The sequence below is a fragment of the Xyrauchen texanus genome, chromosome 49 (genome assembly GCF_025860055.1).
Source record: "Xyrauchen texanus isolate HMW12.3.18 chromosome 49, RBS_HiC_50CHRs, whole genome shotgun sequence".
Taxonomy (NCBI): domain Eukaryota; kingdom Metazoa; phylum Chordata; class Actinopteri; order Cypriniformes; family Catostomidae; genus Xyrauchen; species Xyrauchen texanus.
Window position 1 is genome coordinate 7413365 of NC_068324.1, and position 23517 is coordinate 7436881.

A 23517-nucleotide genomic window follows, 5' to 3' on the forward strand; every position below is an offset into this window, starting at 1 on the left:
AATTGTATTGTATTACCATTGTTTTTGTTTTCCTATATTATTACAATAGTTTCTGTACTAATATCATGGTTAAAATAGGGTTACTGTAGAAAAACCATGGTAAATTTGTTTCGAAGGAATGCAAACTATTGCAAGGGCAAAAAAAATCCCACCTTTTCCTCTAAGGGGCTCCGTAGAATGGCCCTTAGATATCTCTGTATATTAAAATGGGATAGGAAAAAGTATGGTAACATTGCTAAATGACATCACACCTTGGCTTAATTGTCCAAATACTTATTCGGTCCACTGTATATATATCCTTCAAGCAAACACAGAAGGGCTTCTGAAAGTGGCTACAGATAGCTAAAGACTTAATAGACATACATACTGTTTGACAGCCCTCAATCAGTCAGTCTGTCATTTATTAATGTCAAATGTCAATCTGAAGTGTTTTTCCCCTCACAGGGTCTTCAGATAGGCACACATGAAATGGAAGAGATGGGGATGAAGTTTAGTCAAAGTCTTCTTACCCTCAGGAAAAACTCCCTCCTTTACAACAGCCGTCTTATCCACCATGCTTCTGCTCTGCTGGACCTCAACAACCAAGTCGTCGACCACAAATCCAATAAGTGAGTTCTACATTAACGTTTACTTCGCCACATACTTAACTGAAGCTTTAAAACTCATTTAAGTGGACCAAAATATTATGTGGGCCACACATTTAACTGCCATTTTGGAGCTTTTATAAGATAACCATTTATTCTGAAAGTACTGTTATGGGATTATTTAAAAAGGTGACCTTTTTAGGAACCATTCACACAAGACAAATTTTGCGTCCTTCTGCACTGTCTTGTTTTTGTATGTATATGCACTAGACGGTACAATTTGACCATTGTGATGTCTCTTGCTGCTTTTTTAATTTGTTGTGTTGAGTCAAGTTATAAGAACTTTTAAAACACATCTCAAGACATCTGCTTTCTGTTCCATCTGTTGCACTGCTTCTAATGTTTTATCACGCTAGTATGCATTGTTTGTGAACAGTCCCTTAATATTGTATAGTGAACTTTTAAAAGTCACATTCCAGAGTTTTGCGATTGTTGCCAAGTGAGGCAGCCATTTTGCTTTATTTTTAAATATGATCTTATAGCACCGGGAAATGGACAGAAGAGCATTCAAAGTGCATCGGCTGCCTTTCTAGTTTTCAATTTGCCACTAAAGGGCTTTCCTGGGAGCAATGCCACTTTCACTGTTTTTCTTTCTTCTCTCTAAACTTCTGTCTTTTCCCCACATACTCTTTCTCTCTCCAACTCTTTTCCATTCCCCACCATCCTCAAGTTAAAATTCACTTAGAGTCTCGATTTCTGTCATGGAATGAAATGGACCACAGCTGAGCTATCGATTTCTATGAAGTTCAATTAAATCCCTTTTGTGTGCGTTTTGAATTGTTACATCTTGTGCACACAGACTGCTCAGTGTTCTGAGGAGATTATCCCACCCCTCGCCTCACTCACTCATTTCACATGCTTTATTTTGTTCCCCTTCCTCTTTATCTTTCCTTTTTTTGAGGAGAAACTGTAAACTTGACTGGTCCTACCCAAGAGTATTGCGTAACTGAACTATGAGCAACTGCAGAATGTAGCTTACGTACTCATGTTGGATTAATTTAGGAATTATGTTCTGGTAAGGTGGATGTGGAGGGTAGTGTGTAATTTCTCATTCATTTGTAGACAAATAAATTAACGACCCCATCAACCGTAACGAGATCAAACTGAAATGCACAGCTTTTTAATACTTATTAAAAAAAAAATAATGTAGTAAATCAAATAGTTTAGTGCTTTATTATTGTAGCAAAGTGTCATTTTGTAAATAAAACATCTCAGTGCTTTTGACCAAGATTGGAAATAATTAAAGTGTATTCATTAATTTACAAAGGACTTGCATTTATTTGCAAGTTTACACCATGTTTGATCACACTTTATAATAGTCAGTTGGTCACAACACTAGTTTAGGTGTTAGGTCTGGGTCAAAATAGCTGAAACCTATTCCCAGATTTGTTAGTGAAAAAAAAAAAAAAACTTCTTTAGTGACATTGACAAAAAGGAAAGAATTGAGACAAGATAATATGTTTAGTCACTACTTAAAATGCCAAGAGTTGTACATTTTACATTTACTTTTGTCCAAAGCGACTTACAGTGCACTTATTATAGGGACAATCCCCCCTGAGCAACCTGGATTAAGTGCCTTGCTCAAGGACACGATGGTGGTGGCCGTGGGGATCGAACCAGTGACCTTCTGATTAACAGTTATGTGTTTTAGCCCACTACGCCACCAACACTCCAGTTGTACCTAAAGGTTTGCATTTAGGTTAGGATTTATCAGTACTAAACATAATAAGTTTAACGATAAATTAATTAAAGGGATAGTTCACCCACAAATTAAAATTCTGTCGTTCCAAGCCCATTTCACTTTCTTTCTTCAGGTGAACATATTAGGAGACGTTAGGCAGAATATTAGCACCAGTCAGAGATACAGTGAAAGTGGATGGTGACTAAGACTGTTACTCTGCCTAACATCATGACATCTGTCTTTTCAGGGTGTACTATCCCTTTAAAAACAGTAGATGTCAATTGGCAGTCCCCATTTTTATAGGTTGGTCAAGGAATGTGTGTATTTGAGAAAGAGAAAGACTGTCTACATTACAGATGTCTCTTTTCAGCTTTAAGGTCTGTAGTGACTTGATCAGTCTCTTTTGACAGCCAACACAGTACCCGACAACTGATATCGCTTTCCATTAAAAGCCAGTGTACACCAGTTTCACAGCTCCAGTCATATTATGCAATCACTAGCACTGTCTCCCTCTCTTCTCCGTCTCTCACCGCAGACTTCATTGTACTTTACACAAGTCATTCTAGGACTGCTGGCTATTCTGATGCCATACATCCAAAATCATCCCAGACAAGTCATGCGGATGGTTTATTCAACTCAAGCCTTAGACACAAAGGAGAGAGAATGCTTCAGAACTGACAGGAATCCCTTTTTGTTTGTGGCTTTACTATACGGGAACAGAATACACATTCATATGCTATTTTCCTCCCCAACACTTTAGGTTATGCAATTCCGAATAAAAACTAGCCAGACATAGCACTTCAATACTTGCTAGATGTCAAAGCTCCACTGCTCACAGGAATACTCTGGCTTTCTTCATCTTCAGGTCTATTATATCTTTTGTGATCCACTGTCAGACATGTGAAAACTGCTTTTTTTCTCTCTCTCTCTTTGCATTGATAGTCAAAAGAAGTCCACAGAATTGATTTTCTAATAATAAAACACAATTTCTGAATAGATCCTGAGATGGGTTTTTATCAAAGGGCGAGTGTTGAAATGAAAAGGTTTAATTTTGTGTCTGACTTCACTTTTTTCGGAATGCCAAGCTTTGAAAAGCTTCCTGGTGACGTCATTTAATATCTAACAGTGTATTTTTTATCTAATGAACTAAAGGCTTTTGAGAACACCCTTTTTGCATATGGCGTTTTGATGCCAATCTCTTCAGAAGATAACAACCGCTAATAAAAAAGCTTTGAACATCTCCACTATTCTAAATCATGACATCTTACATTACAGCTTGACATACCTGCATGTTGTATTTATACTACTGCTCCACTCCTTTCATTAGAGTTTGGAAATGAGTCCCGGTGGAATGTTCTGGCCTGCCCTGTAATTCTTTCGAAGCTCGATTTTTTTTCTTATCTCACATCATAGTGCTTCACCAAAGACTCTAACTTGAAAGTTTAGTCAAGCAAGAAATGTATTAGATTGTGAAACACAAAAGGGATCTTTAGAAGTGCAAACAACAAATAAACAAACAAACAGGAGCCACAAACAAACAAAGTATTACTGGAAGTTAATTATTATAAAAGGGCTATTTCACTCATATACACCCCCCCCCCCTTACAAAGATGTACTCATGTTATTCAAAATTAATATGACTTTCTATTTATTTCTAGAACACAAAAGGAGAAATTCAGAAGATTGTGCTGGTTGCTATTTTCCATGCAATTAGAATACATGGGGACTGATACTTTTATGCTTCAAAATAGATGCAAAAGCACCATAAAAGTATAATTAAAGTGGTCCATATGACTATGTGCACTATATTCCAAGCCTGTGTGAGAAACAGTCTGAAATGTAAGTAATTATTCATTGAAAGGGGATGATTATCAGTGAATAACAACTTAAAGGAGTATTCCAGGTACAAATTAAGCTCGATCGACACAATTTTTGGCAAAATGTTGATTATCCCACAAATGTTGAGAAAAAAAGAGGAAGTTTCATTGTCACTTAAAAAGGAAATGACTGGGGCCAGTCCATAAACATTGAAATATATCCACAAACATAAACATTACAAATGCCTACATGATTTTAGTAAGATCAAATAACTTACTAAATGTATCTGTGTAATAATGTTACATAGAAAATTACAGCTTCGCCACCATGATGACATAACGCTGATAAACCCTGTAAACTATTTTATTGCACTAACATCTTTTGGCTGTACTTTTGAAACTGTGTGTGTTTTAATGTTTATGGACTGGCCCCATTCACTTATAATGTAAGTGCCTTACTGTAACTGTGACTTTTGCTTTTTTAATAAGCGATGGGACAATGTGAAAATCAACATTGTGGTATTCAACATTATGTTGCAAATTTACAAACATAAATTGTACATAACCAGAAACATTCCTTTACATATTGTGGCTCTATTTTAATAGGGCAAGCATAGCATTTTGCCATTAGTCAAGTGCTAAATCAATGGGCATGGCCATGAAGTTTTGCTATTTTTTGGCAAGTATGTGCTAAATCTAGGCGCAAGTGGGTTTGGCAAAATCGTGCACAAAGCATAATGGGCAGGGCCAAGTGCAATTTAATCTGGAGGTTGGTTGTGTAAATGGACTGTATGCAATGAATAAGAAGTACAGAAACCTGTACTATAGAAATATAGAAATATGGACATTCTTTTGTACATTAACCGCACCCTTGTTGAATGTCTGGCATACAGTATTTCTAAGACAGTCACATGCTCCTTTTATACGCATGTAAAATGTGGTTCAGGATTTAAATGTAGCTTCAGTTAAATTATAGAGCATGCAAGTATTAATAGTCATTTTCATCTACTGACACACAAATCATAGCTAGTATTAATAAGGATTGTATCGGCACACACTTTACTTTTACCAGTAAATTTGGATTTTAATTGAAAACACAGAAATTAAATAAAAAATATTTCTAAATTCAAATTATACTAAATCTAAACATTTTACCCTCTCTACTTCTAAAAATGACCCCTTTTGCAGTGACTTAAAATAACTCTAAAACAACACACATTTGTGATACCTTTATGGTGCTTTTGCATCCTTTCTAAAGCTTGAACCTGCTTAGCCCTTTCATTGTAATTGCATGGCAAAAAGGGTGACTCACACATTCTTTAGAATTTCTCTTTTTGTGTCAATGGGCTTGCAACGACAAGAGTAAAACAAGACACAAATTTAATATAAGGTGTTTTAAATTTACTTTCCAATTTTTGCTCAATTTACTTAGTAATTTTCTCAGACAAAGACAAAAAGCTTCCTGTTTTCATCCATTAGGATTGTCCTCAGATTCACTCAGCTTGGCCATGATTGCACCTACAGCAATTCAGAAAATGAGAATTGAGCAAGCTGCTTTGAAACTTATTCCATCAAAAGTTACCAAGCTACATTTACTTGTTAATCCACTCTGAAATTACTGTCGCCTTTCAGGAAACTGGCGAAGGTTGAACCTGGCAGTTAGCTGGCATAATTTAAATTTATTTAGACCATTTAAGAAATCTTTTGAGAGAAAGTGACTGATGTATCACCGCCTTCCAAAGCAATATATATCCCTTTTTTATTTATCTGAAGTAGGGTTGTTTTATGAGTTTAAATATTAGATGTTATTACCTTATTACACCATAGATTCCTCATTCAGCCCCAAACGACGTCTCTTGATCTCGCGGTATTATTCTTTACCTAATTTTTCTTATGTATGATAAAAAAATGTGTTTCCATAACGACAAACTTCATTGTGCATTAGCTAAACTCTGAACTGCTCATAATACATTTCCATAAAATGCTCAGAAATCATACAAACATTCATTGATTTTGTTATTAACTGGGCTAATAATTTACATTTAGTCATTTAGCAGACGCTTTTATCCAAAGCGACTTACAAATGAGACAGATAGCAAGCAATTTGCATACAAAGTTTAACAACATCTGCAGTATGGGACTGCCAAGTTCTCACAGTGGCTGGAGTAGGTGCTTGATGCTAGCACAGAAGAAAGAGACAGACAAGGGTTTATTTTTCCTTTTTTTCTTCTGTACATAAAGTGCAGGTTAAGTGCAGTAGTAAGTGCAATTAGTGTTGATTGGTTAAGTGCTCACAGAACAGATGTGTTTTCAGCTGGTTCTTGAATGTTGAGAAGGTAATAGCAGATCATGTGGAGGTTGGAAGGTTATTCCACCACAGAGGAGCAGAGAAAGTGAATGATTGTTAAATAGACACAATCAGTCACCTGAATCTCTCCATTCTATTGAGCCTTTCTGATTTCACCAAAACGTATTTAAAGAGATCCACATTGCATCCCAAAATCTTATGAACAACTGGCCTGATGTTTTTCTGAATAAAGGGAGCAGTGCATCTCCACATTTGCTGATGTTAATTCATTTGAACAGATGCCTGCTAAATCCAGAGTTTTGCTAAATGCCTTGAGAGTGGACACATTTAGTGTTGGTCTTGTTACAGAGTTATGCCCTGAAATGTTCACCCTATCGTCAACCCGCTTGGCAAGTGTCTGGAACAGATGGATGGAGTAAACTGAGTGCATTTAAGAATTGAATGTTATCTCTTTCTGCCTGCCAAATTGTGACATCGAGAGCATGCAAGTTATGGCCTCACATCTGACAGGAAGTGCTTGAACTATTTATGCTCTGGAAGTCTTAACTCAGACACCCACATTCAGATTGAATGCAGTGCAATAGTAGGTTGTTCCGTCAAGGTGGGAGACCATAAGGGTGGATAGTAGATCCCAACCATCGATTGAGTCGATTGCAGACCATGGTCTCAATTTTCGCCCGACTAGATTTTCTGCCATTTAGAATTTTTGGAATAACCTACTTTTCGAACTCCTCCTAAACTGTGTGCCCCATTTGCTCAAAATGTTTCGCATTTCATCTGAAATGCTTATTATAAACATTTGTCGAACTCAAGAAGATGGACTAAACCATTTTCATACACTGCATCAACGAATTCAACAGCGGGCACTCCAAAATGGACTTGAGGCTGTATCTTCGCAACACTTTAGTGTACGGACACAAAACTTGCTGTATGTCATCACAAGGATGAGCTGAGGGTACATACCCAGTATCGGCACAGCGCCACCAAGTGGTCTGGGAACATGAAAGATGTATTTTTTCATTTATAAGTCCTGAATTGGCCTAAAATCATGAGACTGGTCTCTTTAGATTCCTTGAGGCAGACAAAGTCGAATAACAATGTTTTTATGTCAGCCATTTTGGGTTTAGGAAATTCAGAATTTTATATTAGCGTACCATTACAAAACTTGGTATGCCTCATCAGCACTATGCCCTGAGGGTACTTATAATGTTTGTGGTCAAAAGTTATAACTAAATGTTTAAAAATGCTTTTAATGCTTGAGTTTGGCCTATTGTCCTGTAACTGTTCTCTTTAGATTCCTCAGGTCATGCCAAGTACGGTGAGACCCAATTTGCCACGGTCAACCATACTGCCTGTCAGGCATGTTTTATTTAATTGACAATCTACTTTTTCAAACTCACCCTAGGCTGCACATCCAATTCGTATGAAATCTGTCATGTATTATTTAGGGACACTCACGTCAAAAGTTTATCAAAAGACAAAACGGTTCTTGAATAGCGCTCCAATGAAGTAGACAGCAACACACCAAAAAGATTCGGAGGCTTTGTATCAACAATGCTTTGGTGTATTGATGTGAAACTTTGTGTTTGTCATTGTCACCAAACCCTGACCACACCATAGACATTTTGTGACAATGCCACCTATTAGTCAAAAGTTATAATAATATATAAAAGTATTGTAATTTAAGCAACTTCTGTCATTTATATTGCTTTTCTTAAAATCATAAATCAATGATGTCTAATCATATTTCCTAACATGCTATTGGTGTGCTTGGCCCCGTATTTGCTGCTTGCAGCTATATTTTTATTTGTACTTTACACCATGGTGCATGGTTTCATACATGTCCTTGCAAGGTACATAAAGTAACTAGCCAAACTACTGTTCCACACAACTGTACATTAAATATCAAGTATGTGCTGATTGGCTGTTATTGTGTTGCACAGCTGTTTTGCGTTTAGTATAGACAGATTGCTTGTTGCTGGAAACTTGTCGCATAGAGCCTGTTTAGGACACAGTTTTAGGATTCTGGAGAAACATATTGAACTTGCATTTTTGAATATGGTAGACATGCTGCTTGTTTTTTTTTTATTGCTAGTACCTACAATTTTGCACTATTACATCTTGGAAAACTGTACTTTTGGTTGCTATTTCTTCCATCCATCCATCCATCCATCCATCCATGTATCTAGAGAACAATGTCTAAGAATGCATTTCTAAGTTTCCCACCAAAACCACTGAACCAATCAACACCAGGGACGCTAATTGCTAATTACGCTAATTGCTTTGCACCACTGCAAGTTTGCCTAAAATGTCATACAGCTCAGTTGCACATTTAATTATTAATGCACGTGTGATGAGAAGGAGGGCGTGTCCTGGCGGTGAGGGTGCATGGCTGGCGCTGAGTCTCGTAATCGCTGGGTTGAGAGAGATTAAGGGGAGCCGGAGACACCAGTTCGGGAACCCGTTACAGCACGATTTGACAGACTCTCCAAAAGATTCATTAGAAGCATACTTAAAATTCAGAACTGTTGTTTTCTACTTTACAGTCTCCACATGAACAGGCTTGATAGCGGAGTGTGTTGTAAAGTTAAACTACTTCTACACTTCTCCGGCTAGCTTATATTCAGACAGAGGGAGAGGGAGGGGAAGATAAGAGCGTGAAAAGTGGGCTGCAAACAGCTTTTGAGTGGCGTTGATTTGAATGCCTTCTAGGAGATATTCACTGGCAGTTCTCTTATGAGGTGTCTGTAATAGTTTGTGAGAGCACACACTGTAAACAAGAGCAGCATATCCTTGCACCGATATGGACATCTCCCAGGAGAGAGCTGATTGAATCGCTGTCCCCTGCCGTCACGCAGGCACACACGCGCCCGCTCCTGACACGCTGCACGCAGCTTGCCCCTTCTAATCTGCAAATGAAATTATTTCCAGAACTTTGGACTGATTTTTTTTCTTCTTGAGTCATTCTCATGGGACTTTTTAAAGAGATAGACAGTTTGTTCATAGTTGTACATGTATGGTGTGCATGGATACACATAGTGCAACCAGAATTGGATGTGGAACTCTTCTAAGAATGCATATTTTGTGAAAAAAATTTAATAAAAAAAATACAGCCCACTAGGTTTCTTGGAAGACTAGAAGGTTTGAGCAGGTTTAAATGTCTGAATATTTTGGATTGGCATTATCTACAGACTTTTGTTAGCTCGCAGTCTTTTATTTCTTTTAAAGTTCATACATTCTGAGAAAAGTCATTCATGTCCAACATAATTTCATTTCAATTTCCCATTTTATCTGTACCTATTGCTGCCTCTTAAGTAGTTCAAGAATCTGGAGCTGTAACCCATTGTATATATATATATATTACAATTTTTCAGCCAGGTCTTTAACAGAGGATTTGAGAAGCAATTCATGCCACTTAGTTGTGCAGCACACCTCTCTCCAGATATACGTAACTTTTTTTAATCTTTTTTTTAAGTGTGATTAAATCATGTTCCTGTATTCTAAATAGCTTAAATATCAGTAATAGCTAATAAAATGCCTTATAAAAATAAGCCATATTCAACTTCAAATGTAATTTTTTTAAAAAGTATATCTGCCTATGAAAAAACATATAGAAGACCTTATTGCACATAATAATAATACAATCTTAAAGTCCTTTAGTTTGCATGGAATCAAGACCAAATTGTTGATATATTTGTTTTCAGTTCTGATATAAAAGTTTTGGTAACACTAAACAATACGGTTCCATTTGTTCACATTAGTTAACAACATGAGTTAACATCAACAAACAATGAACAATACTTATTAAGCATTTATTAATCTTAGTTAATTTTACTTTCAACGTATACTAATACATATTTAAAATATTTAAAACCGGTTGTATTAGTTAACATTAGTTAATGCAATATGAACTTACATTAACTAACTAAAGATTTTATCATGTTGATGACCACATAGCTCAACAAATCAATATTACTTTGTGAAATTAATTACTCAAGTTAGACTTGATGTCAGATAACTTCTTTATTTCAAATTTTTAACCAATGAAAGATGTTTGCGATTTTTAGACATACGCTTTATTCAAAATAAAGGTTCAAATTAGAACCAAAAGAGTTTTACAGTTGGAAGCAGCTGTAGAACCTGTTTAATTTCCACTAAGAACTTTTTTATTCTCTAGTTCTTGATATCTATTTGTGCTTTAAAGAACCCAGAAACCAATACACTGATCAAAAGAACCTATACATGTAACATCAAGAACCATATACTGTATACATCAATTTTAAAATTAACAGTGCTCCCAAAATATTCGTAATTTAGCTTTACAACCATTTTACATTTACATTTTTTGACTAATGAAGTTCACTACTGTACCTTTAAGACTTCTATATATATAAATAACCTATGTTATGGTACATTTTCATAGAAAACGAATCTGCCAAGTTGCTCAATACTAAATTGATGCTACTGTGTAAATGTGGTAAATGATGGCTATGACGGTTTTCGTAATAGCTATTTTTTGCAGTTTTGTTTCCATAAATTATTTTGATGGACATGATGGGGAAATGTTTTATTATATTAAATTATATTATAAGTTTAAGAAAAAATGCTTTTCTTTCAAATAAAATTTCTCTGGTTTTAAGATGGTGATAGTGACGTTGGTCTATAAACATGAGAGCAAGCCTGTAAAAGCAGATACAAATGTTAATATGTTTGTCATTCACAACTGAGGGGTCAACCGCAAACCAAGCAACTTTTTGTTGTTTATCTATTCCACAGAGTCCCTGTGTACAGTCTCTAGCCACAGAAGCACAATCCTCTTTACAAGCATTGATTTTCTTCCATACCTACAGTGAATTACAAGCGATGTTTGTGTAATTGAAATGACAAGTGATTGTGTCCTGCATGCCAACCTGCAGCAAATTAGCTACAAAGAACTCTTAACCTACACTAAGATACCGTTGACTTTTGAAAAACTGATTTATGTATTTCGTTCTCTCTCTTTCTGACTGTTGAATGTCCAGTGACACAAATGTGCAAATTTTTAAGTAATTGTTTTCAAACACCTAATTTAAAACCTTCTTAAATGAATTAAATGAAGGAATTCTTCCAAAATAAAATTCCAATATCATCATATTTGTGTAATAGCTGTTGAGTAAACAAGAGAAATATAAATCCACACTGGCACACATTACATTTAAATTTACATTTATACATTTGGCAGACGCTTTTATCCAAAGCGACTTACAGTACAATTATTACAGGGACAATCCCCCCGGAACAACCTGGAGTTAAGTGCCTTGCTCAAGGGCACAATGGTGGTGGCCATGGGGTTCGAACCAGCGACCTTCTGATTAACAGCCCTGTGCTTTAGCAACTACGCCACCACCACTCAAAGGCAAGGAACAACTATGTAATGACGGCTGATTTTAAACAAATTGTTGAACTGTGTTTTCAGGTTAATTTAAGTTTGTTTTATATACATATATATATATACCACATTTAGTTCCGGTCCGCGAATCTGATTGGACGAGAGACATTCCATGAGCACTGATGGTCTGAGATCATCAGCACTCGGATGCTTCACTGTGTGTGTATCACTCCGCTTACAACAAAGTATAAGAGGAGTGCCGATCTGTTAGGAGTTACTGGCTTTATTTTTTAAATTACATATGTTAGCCAGCAGGTGGTGTCAAAAAGATCATTTTTGTGTGTAATATGAGCCAGTTGGTGACGTAAAGTGAATCTGTTAGTCATTGTTTACATAGAACAGCGCTCCGTGATCATTTGAATTACTAATACATACATAATACATTACTAATACAGCTTTAAACAGCTTTAAACGGACAACTTCAGGATTACATTTACATTTATGCATTTGGCAGACGCTTTTATCCAAAGCGACTTACAGTGCACTTATTACAGGGACAATCCCCGGAGCAACCTGGAGTTAAGTGCCTTACTCAAGGACACAATGGTGGTGGCTGTGGGGTTAGAACCTGTGACTGTGGGGTTAGAACCTGTGACTTTCTGATTAACAGCCCTGTGCTTTAGCCACTATACCACCACTAATTTTTCCAATGAGAAAGCTGACCGTCAGAAAGCTGACAGCATCTCTGCTTGGATGTGGCAACAGGTGATTGCACATGCTCGCTCTCTCTCTCTCTCTCTCTCTCTCTCTCTCTCTCTCACACAACAACAACAACAACAACCGCCATTCGCCACTAAGTGGCGGTGACGTCACCTCGGCGCTTGTGCCAGGCTATGTACAAGTTAAGGCCACGTGAAGTGTTGAACGCCCGCTGGCAGGAGGTCACAGGACAGATCTAGATTCCAGACTGTTGTTATGATGTCATGTAGGGCAGTCTGTGCACAAAACCACCCTCCCTCAGCATTTCACTGGGGAGATCATCTCTGCCTGGTGCCTTTCCTGGTCTCAGTCTCTGGATCGCCTTCAGTACTTCCTCCAAAGATTGCACCTCAGCCAGCCACCCACAGGGAGCGACTTCTTCCTCCAATATTTGTGGCACCGCAGCCCCAGCAGGGTCATCCCCACTTTGTCCCAGGCTCAGGCCCTCCCCTCCCCCAGGACCTCACAGAAATGCTCAGCAAATCTACAAACCTGTTTCTGGGGGTCGGAGATTGGATCACCGTTCTTTCCCCTAATGATGGTAATAGGTGTGGTGCTGCAAGTAACTTTTTTGATAGAATTAAAGAGCAATTTGTGATCGTGGGCCACTGAGGCAGACTCCCTCTCCTCAGCAACCCGCGACCACCAACCATCCTTGCAGCGCCTCACGGCTCTCCGAACCTCCGAGCGAAGGCTGCGGTAAGCCTCCTCATTCTCTGACGTGGTATGCTGTAGACGATGAGAGTGGGCCTGTCGCTTTTTCTCAGCCAGCCTGAACACCTCCTCCATCAGCCAGGGTTTCTGAGGAGGTTTGGACCGCGTGCCCAAAACTGCCATTGCAGTTACATGAGCCACAGTCCTAAACCTCTCCCATTTCCCCTCGACATCCAGAGGAGTGAGGGATGATGCCAACCCCAGCTGCAGGCGATGCTGAAATTCTCGCTTGCAACTTTCATCAGCTAGCCTAGACCAGGCCACTATGGGTTTGAAAGGGGTCCTGGGTTTACACCCACAACCGGAGTGGAAGAATGGCAGGCGCATCTTACAGATGACAAGTTGATGGTCAGTGGGCAGATCAGCTCCACGGTAGGTCCTGGTGTCAAGGACACCCTCACCCTCGGGGCTCCTCCAGAAACAACAAAAAGCCACTACGGATGGCCACGTGGAATGTTCGAACACTCACAGCGGAGGAGAGGCTGCCACTCTTCTGTCGGGAGCTGGACCGGTACCGCCTGGAACTTTGTGGTGTTGAGGGGTGGACTGTCCTCTACTCGGGGCAGGCGACTGCCAAACAACAGGGAGTGGCTCTTCTTCTCTCTCTCTCACACACACACACACACACACACAGACACACATCCATCAGTCTATCCTTGTTTAATCAATGACTTGTTAGAAACAGCACAAGCCGTGATACGTTTTCTGAAGTGACATTTTTGAATTACTAATGAAGGCTTGGACACATCATTAGTTTTGAACCAGCAATGGCAGAGTCTGATCCGTTGCGTAAGAAAGTAGTTCCATGCACAAGTTTTTAAGACTTTACTCAGTTTTTCAATTTTTTTTTAATTGACTTGTTCATCGAACTGTTGTATATAAGCAATATCACACTCACACCTGCTATATGGCCCTAAATCAGTACTAAATAATTGAATTTATTACATGGTAAACCAATTAATTCATTGAATTAATCGCAATTAATCACATACATAAATATTTGCTGACAAAGCCTCTCAAATAACAATATTTCAATATGTAATGATTAAATAATTATAAATAAAATATAAACAGTAAATATTCAAAATAATAATAATACAGAATTAAAACGCATTACATTATTAATGTAAAACGCATACGCATTACTTATTGCATTAAAAAAGACAATACAAAGAGTGGCTTTAGAATGCAGTATATTGTTTATTTCCATATTATTGAACATAAGCCTATCATCGGTCCACAGTTCATAGCAATCCGTTTTGCAATTGAATTCGTCAATACAGTCCGAGATTTATTATAAGGGCTTGACAGGTCAATGTACACCTGCATCAGGTTCTGGTTGCATCGCGTCATAAACGTACTGTTTTTAGGTCATTGTGTCAAGTTAATCGAAGCTTGAAATTTGTCTCACCTTGAGAGCCATGCGTTTGGGGATAAATATGAAACAGACCTGTTTGTCATATTCACCAAATAAAACTGTTTTGAGAAAATTAATTATTGTTACTAATTAACTATTAAATAATGGTAAAAACATGATTTAGTAAACACCACATTTTATATTAAGTTGGGGCTACTAACTAAACAACATCTTCCTTTGTAGACAATATTGTATTGAAATAGAGAAAATATTTGTCTATAACTCATAACATATATATATATATATATATATATATATAAGCTACAATTTTATTGTACCATGTGACAATTGATTCACATGTTGCCTTATATTAGATTTAAGACTACAGTGCTACTAAACGTTTAATAAGTTTTACTCAGTTTGTCCATATTTGTCTGGATTTCAAAAACAGAGTTCAGTTTCCTTCTGCTGTAGCTAGGTTGAAAGACTAGTAGGATTCAGACATGACAGCGCACAAACTATAATAAAATCTATGTACACAGTTAGATCACTGCATTTAACAAACCTTCATTTTTTCAGTTCACATTTCAACCGTCTTCACAAGTTTATCTCTAGCCACTTGATATGTCCAGTATTCCATATGATGTCACTATAATGGTCACTTGATAAAGGAGTTCAATGAGGTGTCGGCACCAATATAAAGTGATGAAAAAAATGAAAGAATCTCATCCGTGAAAATGTAACAAATCATTAGACAATATTACACAGAAGATATCAAACAACAAAAAAGACAATCTAAAGTTTATTAAATGGCTGCAAAAAAAAGTGTTTGTGAAACAAAGGTGTGGTTTGCAGGATAAAAGTTTATTTATTTTAAATTGTATAATCACTGTAATGTGGAAATACAATTGTGATTGTATTTAAGCATAATTTATTTGTTCATAAATGTCAGATTGGGGCAAGTTTTCATGAGTTTTTGTTAAAGAGTAACAAAATGAGTTTTTTTTTATTTAATTTTTGTATATTATTATATAATATAGAATTTCTAATTTACCAAAAATAAACAAACAAATAAATCAAATTATAATAATAATAAATAATAATACAATTATTTGATCATCTTTGATATTATAGGCTATTTAAACAAGGCTATTTTGCATTGTTTCAACTTATACCAATTAGTGTGACAACATGCCCCTCTTTACAGTAGTTCAACAACATATTAAACAAACTCCAGCCTTTTTCCTAGGTAACAATGGAGTCTGTCCCTCTGTCTTTTCCTCTCTCTTTTATTCTGCCTACACTGTCTTATTAAGATCTTTCGAGATGTCGGGTGTTTTGTTTTATGATTGAGTCCTGAAAAGCTGAGTTGCTAACTGTCGCAAAGACGCATGGACGTCACTTGGCCGAGCAGCACAAAAATGGACACAGCTCTCATTCTCAGTGGCCACTTAAAGTAATTGAAACCAGACTTGCATAAGTACATGTAGTCTTTCCTTTCAGACAAGAAACAAGCTCATTAAGTCAGAAATACAGGATTGTTGCATCGCTTTAAACAATATGCCAAAGTGGTGTTGCTGGGAGAGATGAAGGTGTCCTGTTCCTCAAAACTAATCATTCGAAGTTAATTCTGTTGACATCAAAATGTTATTGACGTGCGTTGCTGTGGTAACTGAATGAAAGACAATAATGATTTTTCCTTGCTGCAGTTTCGTGTAACCTAATGTGCGAGCCTAAAGAGTCCACTTGCCACTTCTTAGTGAAATGGTTAAATTGCTTCCAAATGTCATTTTTGTTATTTTTTCTTAAAACTTGAATTACACTTGTGTTTTGGGCATGGCATAGGTACATATACTAACATGTATGTTTTCCACATGTCAGTGTTTTTCTTCAAAGAATTACTGTGAGGGGGAGGGTTACAAATTTAAAAGAACATTTGGTTTTGTTTTATCAGAACAGTGTGCAGTGTCCCTTGAGGTTTTATTTAATTGTATTTCTGTTTTATTTATGTAGATATATGTATAATTATGCTTGCTTGTTTGTGTTTGGGAATGCCATGTAATTGACTGTAATTATTATATTTAATATCTGGCTCCAGTTTTGTGTTTTAATACCATATATGGAATAGATGTTAGCCCCAATGCATAGCATCTGTGTTTCACTGCTTGTGTTTACTTTCTGAATAATTATAGAAAGTAGACCATGTTTTTAAAACACATCCTTATTCAGAATTTCAAAGGTCAATGCTTATGTTTTGAAAGGTCAGTTATCTTTGTAATTCAGTACCGACTTCTTCAGCGTATAATTTACTAGTGGTGCAATGTTTAGCCTGTCAAATATTTTGTATTTGTATTTGTATATATTTTTATTTATCCCCGTAGGGAAATTGTGTTTGCAGTGTACAGCAACTCACCCAACATTTGGCAAATTCACATTTGACATATTATTTACAATTTGAATACATAAAATAAAATATAATAGTAAACATAATTAAGATATCCAGTCTAGCATCTATTTCATCTACTACCACTAGGGGGAGGATAATTTAAAAACTTTATTGCTTGAGGAATAAAAGAAAATTTAAACCTATTTTTTAAACATCTAGGTAAGCAGTATCGTCGACCTGATGGTAGTAGTTCAAAAGTATAGGATAAAGGGTGCCTTTTATCATTCACAATGATGTTAGCCTTGTTTAACACTCTTCCTTTGTATATACTCTCTATACTCTCTAACTTTGTTCCTAGTAATTTACTTGCTGTTACTACCACCTTCCCCAATGATCTCTTCTGAGCTTCAGAGGCATTACCATACCAGCAAATCACACAAAAAGACACAATACTTTCGATAAAAGCCCCATAAAACATCAACAGTGTTCTATTTTGAACATTAAAGGACAGTAATTTCTTTAAGAAGTACATTCTCTGTTGAAGCTTTTTACTTACACAGTCAGACCATACATCTCACTTAAGTTTATTGTCCAGCATTACACCAAGATATTTAGAATTTGTCACTAACTGTACTTGCTCCCCGTTAATTAATGTAGAATGAGTTTCAGTTTGCTCTTTGCTCATTAAATAACACCATATAATGGAGAGTTTTTGAGAAGAGGTGTTTCTCCAGTAACATTTCGAATCAGAAATCAAGGCAAGAGCTTTTTTTAGCTAGTTAAATATGGTAAAGACTTCTTTTTAGTCTTACCTGCTTTACAGCTAAACTACAATACCATTTTTTTTTTTTTTTGCCTTGATAGTCACAAAGCACGAAATAATAAAATAAAATAAATGAGAAAAAAAGAATATTATATTAGATTTTTTTTTTGGTAAATTCTATCCGATATACTACTATTATTTTTATAACTAACAATATTATGAAGGTCAAACTTAAAAGAAAGATTGAACTGTGTTCTCAGGAAAAGGGATGTTAAGTTGGAGCAAGTTGTCATGTATTTAATTTTATATGATTTTTTTATATTTTATTTGTTTGATAAAATAAAATTAAAAAATAGAAAATAAGAAATTTGGTTGATCATAAAATAAAAATGAAACACAGAATATAGTCGCCTGCATATAATTACTGTTAAACATATAGTATAATTACAGATAATTTAATTTATGTAATTTACATAATTACACTGTTATTGATAACCGCTTTGCGTAAACATGTTAGACTTTACTAGTCTAGCCAAAAACAGGCTTTCTGTATTTCAGCACTGTAGTCAATCATATGCGACTGCATACATCCCTAATATTCCCATTATGTTTTCACAACATTTTATGACTCTTAAATATGTTTAACTTCCTTTTGTAAAACTGTATGTGCAAATCATCCATTCTTACAAACAGCAGGCGCTTCAACCAAAAATAATATCCCTGGTTGTTATGTGTCCTGCAGTAAATTTGGACACCCAGTAAAAGCCAGAAGAATCGAGGAGTAACTCACACCTGTTGCTGCATTGACAATCGCATAACAAATTGGTTCATTTCGCGAGTCAAGAGGACGTGATTTGTTTGTGAAAGTGACAGTTCTCTTGTGTCTCATGAGACCTCTCCCACACGCTCTGTCTTTCACTGACAGCGTCATCTCATTTTTCCCATATAATGAAGAGGGGAAAATACAATGTTTTTCTTCACATTGTGGTACACCAGATGTTATTTTTCCCTTTAATTTCCACCCAGGGCAGTGAAAATGATAAACAAACTCACACGTGCACACACACATGTACCGCAGCGAGGACGGGGTGAATCAGATTGCTCGTCACATCACCGTTCTCCAAGGATCTCTGTGGTTTAGATCTGATTAGTGTGACTGGGCTTTATGTATACTGTCAATCAAACCGCTCAGCAACTCAAGGTCACTGCATTCTTTGGTGGATCTAGTGAGAGGCCGTGACTGCGCAGAGCAATGCATTTTTGTTCAAATTAATATCAGTGATGAGGTGATGACTTTTATCCATTACTATCAAGACGAATGCATTTCTAGCTTTCAGATCAAGATGGGTTTTGCCATTTTTTTGCTTTGAACACCCAAATCACTTGTCATTTGCCTGCTACTTACAGTACATAATTTGTATGTATGGCATATACTCTGAAGAGCAGGAATCTGAAGACAGTTATTATTCCTCTAGGATGGATAAATGGATGGATGGACAGGAAGAAAGGATTGATGGATGGATGAATAGATAGACAGGAAGAAATTACTAAATTTTGGATGGATAGATGGGCTGATGGATGGGTGGATGGATGATGAATGAACAGGAAGAAAAGATGGATGCATGAAGGGATGGATGGATGGATGAATAGATAGACAGGAAGAAATAATAGTTGGATAGATGGGTGGATGGATGGATGGATGGATGAGAATAAAATAGGATGGATGGATGGATGGATGATGGATGAACAGGAAGAAAAGATGGATGGATGGATGGGAATAAAAAAGTATGGATAGATGGATGGATAGATGTATGTATGTATGGATGAATGGACATGAATAAAAGATGTATGTATATGGATGGATGGATGAATAGATAGACAGGAAGAAATAATGGATCAATAGATGGGTGGATGGATGGAAATAAAAAAGGATGGATGGATGGATAGATGATTTACAGGAAGAAAATATAGATGGATGGATGGACAGGAAGAAAATAGATGGATGAATGGATGGATGGGAATACAAACTGATGGATGGATGGATGGATGGATGGGTGGATGGGTGGATGGATGGATGGATGAACAGGAAGAAACATGGATGGATGGATGGATGGAAATAAAAAAGGATGGATGGATGATTGACAGGAAGAAAATATAGATGGATGGATGGATGGACTGGAAGAAAAAATGGATGAATGATGGATGAACAGGAAGAAAAGATGGATGATGGATGGAAATAAAAAGGATGGATGGATGGATGGATGGATGATTGACTGGATGAAAAGGTGGATGGATGGACTGGAAGAAAAAATGGATGGATGGACAGGAAGAAAAAATGGATGGATGAATGGATGGGAATAAAAACGGATGGATGGATGGATGGATGGATGGATGGATGGATGGGAATAAAAAATAATGGATGGATGGATGGATGGATGGATGGATGGATGGATGGATGGATGGGAATAAAAAATTATAGATAGATAGATAGATAGATAGATAGATAGATAGATAGATAGATAGATAGATAGATAGATAGATAGATAGATAGATAGATAGATAGTTTTGATGACTTTACTGTTATTCTAAAATGTGAAAATAAATGAGCTTGTCTTTGCTTTCTCTACAGTTGCTATGAGGACGATGAGCCTCCTTGCACTGAGGAGATCGAGTACTCGTCCTTCAGTGACCCGTTTGGAGCCAACGATCTGGACATGGAGGTGAATGGTAACATACATAGTGCAGAGGAGGAGGATGAAGGAGATGCAGACATCTGCGAGAATGTGAGACTGCAAACGGACAGGAAGTCCCATCTCCTTCCTCACATCTTGCCACAAGACGCCCTGGAGACTCTAACCATCAAGGATGGACAGTGTAATGGCATTAACGTCGGCAACAGCTACTATTGTTAGGATTCCTTTGTTTGTCTTTTCTGTTATTTGTCATTTATGTTACAAAATAGTGTCTTGAGTATTAGCTTATCTTAAGGAATTTGATTTAGTCATTATTTACACAGCCTCATGTTGTCCAAATACTGTACAGTACTAACCCATGTCATCCATATTTTAATTTCTGTCTTATGTAGAACACAAAAGGAGATATTAGCAGAATGTTAGCTTCAGTAAACTTTCAATTTGAGTACATCATCTTTCCATACCATGAAAGTGAATGATGACTGAGACTGTCATTCTGCCTTACATCTCCTTTTGTGTTTTACAGGGGAGAAACAAAAAAACATACAGGGTTTGGAATGGCATGAGGGAATGAGGCTGAGTAAAAGATTGTATTTTTATTTTTAAACTAATGGGTGAACTGTCCCTTTAAGGGTGATTACATATTTAGTTACCGAGGTCTTGAGTGAAGTCTGAAGTGCTAAACATGCACACCTGCAAAACATTGTCAGTGCCTGAACATAGATGAGATTCCACCATTACAAATCTAAACGATGTAACTGTATATACATTGTATGGCCAAAATGTAGATGCCAAAATACCACAGCCATATGTGCTTGTTGAGCATTTGATTTAGTTTTTGGCCATGTAGTGTATTTCATAGCTAGAACAACACTTTAAGAATAATTCAACATTGCATTATTTGATGAGCCAACGATTTGGTCTCTGCAGTGCATCGTACATTAATTCAAATCATGACAACATTGTGGGTTTGTTTACAACTCTACTTACTGTAAACAACAGGCTGTTAGCTTGCTGAGCAATTCAAGAACCTCTCTATATAACTTTTATTTTACATAAATAAGATATATGCACTTCATATAAAGTTTACTTTTAACAATATTTATTATAATATTAGCTTTGATCAAATCAATAAGCGTTTGTTTTTAGTATGTTATGTTATACAATTTTTCAATTTGATTATTAGTTATAAATTAATACTGACGTTTATACAGTACATATATATAGAGAGAGAGAGAGAGTGAGAGAGAGTGTGAGAGAGCGAGAGAGAGAGAGAGAGAGAGAGAGAATATTCTGCATACATAATTCAATTTTAGAATTTTGCTTAATAGTAATTATATAACAGAGCTCTGGCTGCCAAAAAAATTTGATAGGGGCTTTCCTTCTTTTAAGAACACTTGTTAAAACAGTATAAAGAGACAGACTCTGTATTAAACATAACATTCACTCTGAGAGTTGTTGTTGTTTCTTCCATTTTTTTTCTTTCCATTTCATCCAATTTAAGTCTTTGATATAAGAGTTTGTCAAGTTTTTATTTGATTTCTTCTCTACAAGAAAATGTCTGCAAATGCAATGTCTGCAATTGTGTGACATTCTCCAAGAAAGTTACATATAATGAGTTCTTTTTCAAATTGGACCCATTTTACAATTGAATATTTAGTCTAATTATCAAGTCAATAGCTAATGTGAGGAGTCAAAACAACCATGGTGAAAAATTCTAACACCAGGAAAACATAATGCTGCTAACTTAACTTTGTAACCAGTGCTGTGACCACAGAATAACAACCAGGAAAGCTAACTGCACAGTGTTTCTCTGAATAAAGGCAGTGCACTCTATTTTCATTCTTTCTGGGGCATTCTGAGCTCAATCTAAGGGTAGGTAATGACTTAGGTGTGACCTCCATGCTCTTCTCGAGTAAGTCCCAGCAAATGCCATGATGCCCTGCCCTGTAATCTCATTCCCAAGTACAAAGAGATCATCTAATTAGATCCTGGCAGGGTGGGCTACATACCTGAGTACAGAGAGGTGGGCAGGCACCCATTGGTATGCTGTGGACACAGGATATGGCACACACCACAGCATTTCTTAATTGTATCTCTCTCCAGGTCTGTCTACTGCACTAACTCACTACAGACGAACCGAGGAGACGTTACCAACCGAGGTATTATTCCCTCCTCCCCACTGAATGACCCTGCAGGAGCTCATAGGCCTGTGATTACTACATTATAACTTACTTTCAACTAGCAGTGGTTCTCTCTAAATAGTTATAGGGGGTTCTGAATTTTACAGCATTTGGCTACGTAGTGCACAGGGATGCAAGGAAAGATGATATAATGTATGAAGGTTGCCAAAAGTTACAATTTGTTGCTTTCATTTATTTTAGTTGGGGAAAGGTTGTGATAATGTTTTTACTGTGATAATGTATTTATGTACTACGTTTTTCAACTTTTTAAAATTCATTGAAATAATTTGGTGTTGAGTAAAAGTGTCTTGACAAAGCCGTACGATATTGACCTCTCATGTATTTTCCATAAAAATTAGGTCATTGTTTCAATCTATGCCAGACAGGGAATTTTGGTGACGCTAGTAGCGCAGATTTTAAACACTTAAAGGGATAGTTCACCCAAAATTGGAAATCCTCTCATTATTTACTCTATTATTTACTTAACTTACCATCCCAGATGTGTATGACTTTCTTTCTAATGCAGAACACAAGTGAAGATTTTTAGAAGAATATCTCAACTTTGTACATCAATACAATGCAAGTGAATAGTGACTAGAACTTTGAATCTCTAAAAATCACAAAAAGTCTACATAAAAGTAATCCATAAGACTCCATTGGTTTCATGCATGTCTTCTGAAATGAACTATAAATCTCCACTTTCACGTTTACATTCTTCTACATTCGTTTTTTGGCGATTCACATCGCATTTCGCCACCTATTGGTCGGGGCTGGTCAAAAGCAGAGATTTATAGTAAAAAAGGACTTAAATATTCTTCTGTTTCTCACCCACACCAATCATATC

The 23517-nt window shown here is 36.6% G+C and overlaps 1 protein-coding gene across 2 annotated transcripts in view; it reads left to right on the forward strand.

The window, feature by feature from the left end:
* LOC127640527 (cytosolic carboxypeptidase 4-like) overlaps positions 1–21935 on the forward strand; it is a 207668-nt gene extending 185733 nt beyond the window's left edge. For both annotated transcript variants that reach the window (XM_052123142.1, XM_052123143.1), the window contains exons 23-24: positions 445–608; positions 20427–21935. In XM_052123142.1, coding sequence (XP_051979102.1) covers positions 445–608; positions 20427–20709 — 447 coding nt within the window. In that variant the 3' untranslated portion in view covers positions 20710–21935. The remainder of the gene's footprint in view (positions 1–444; positions 609–20426) is intronic.
* Positions 21936–23517: the final 1582 nt, after the last annotated feature.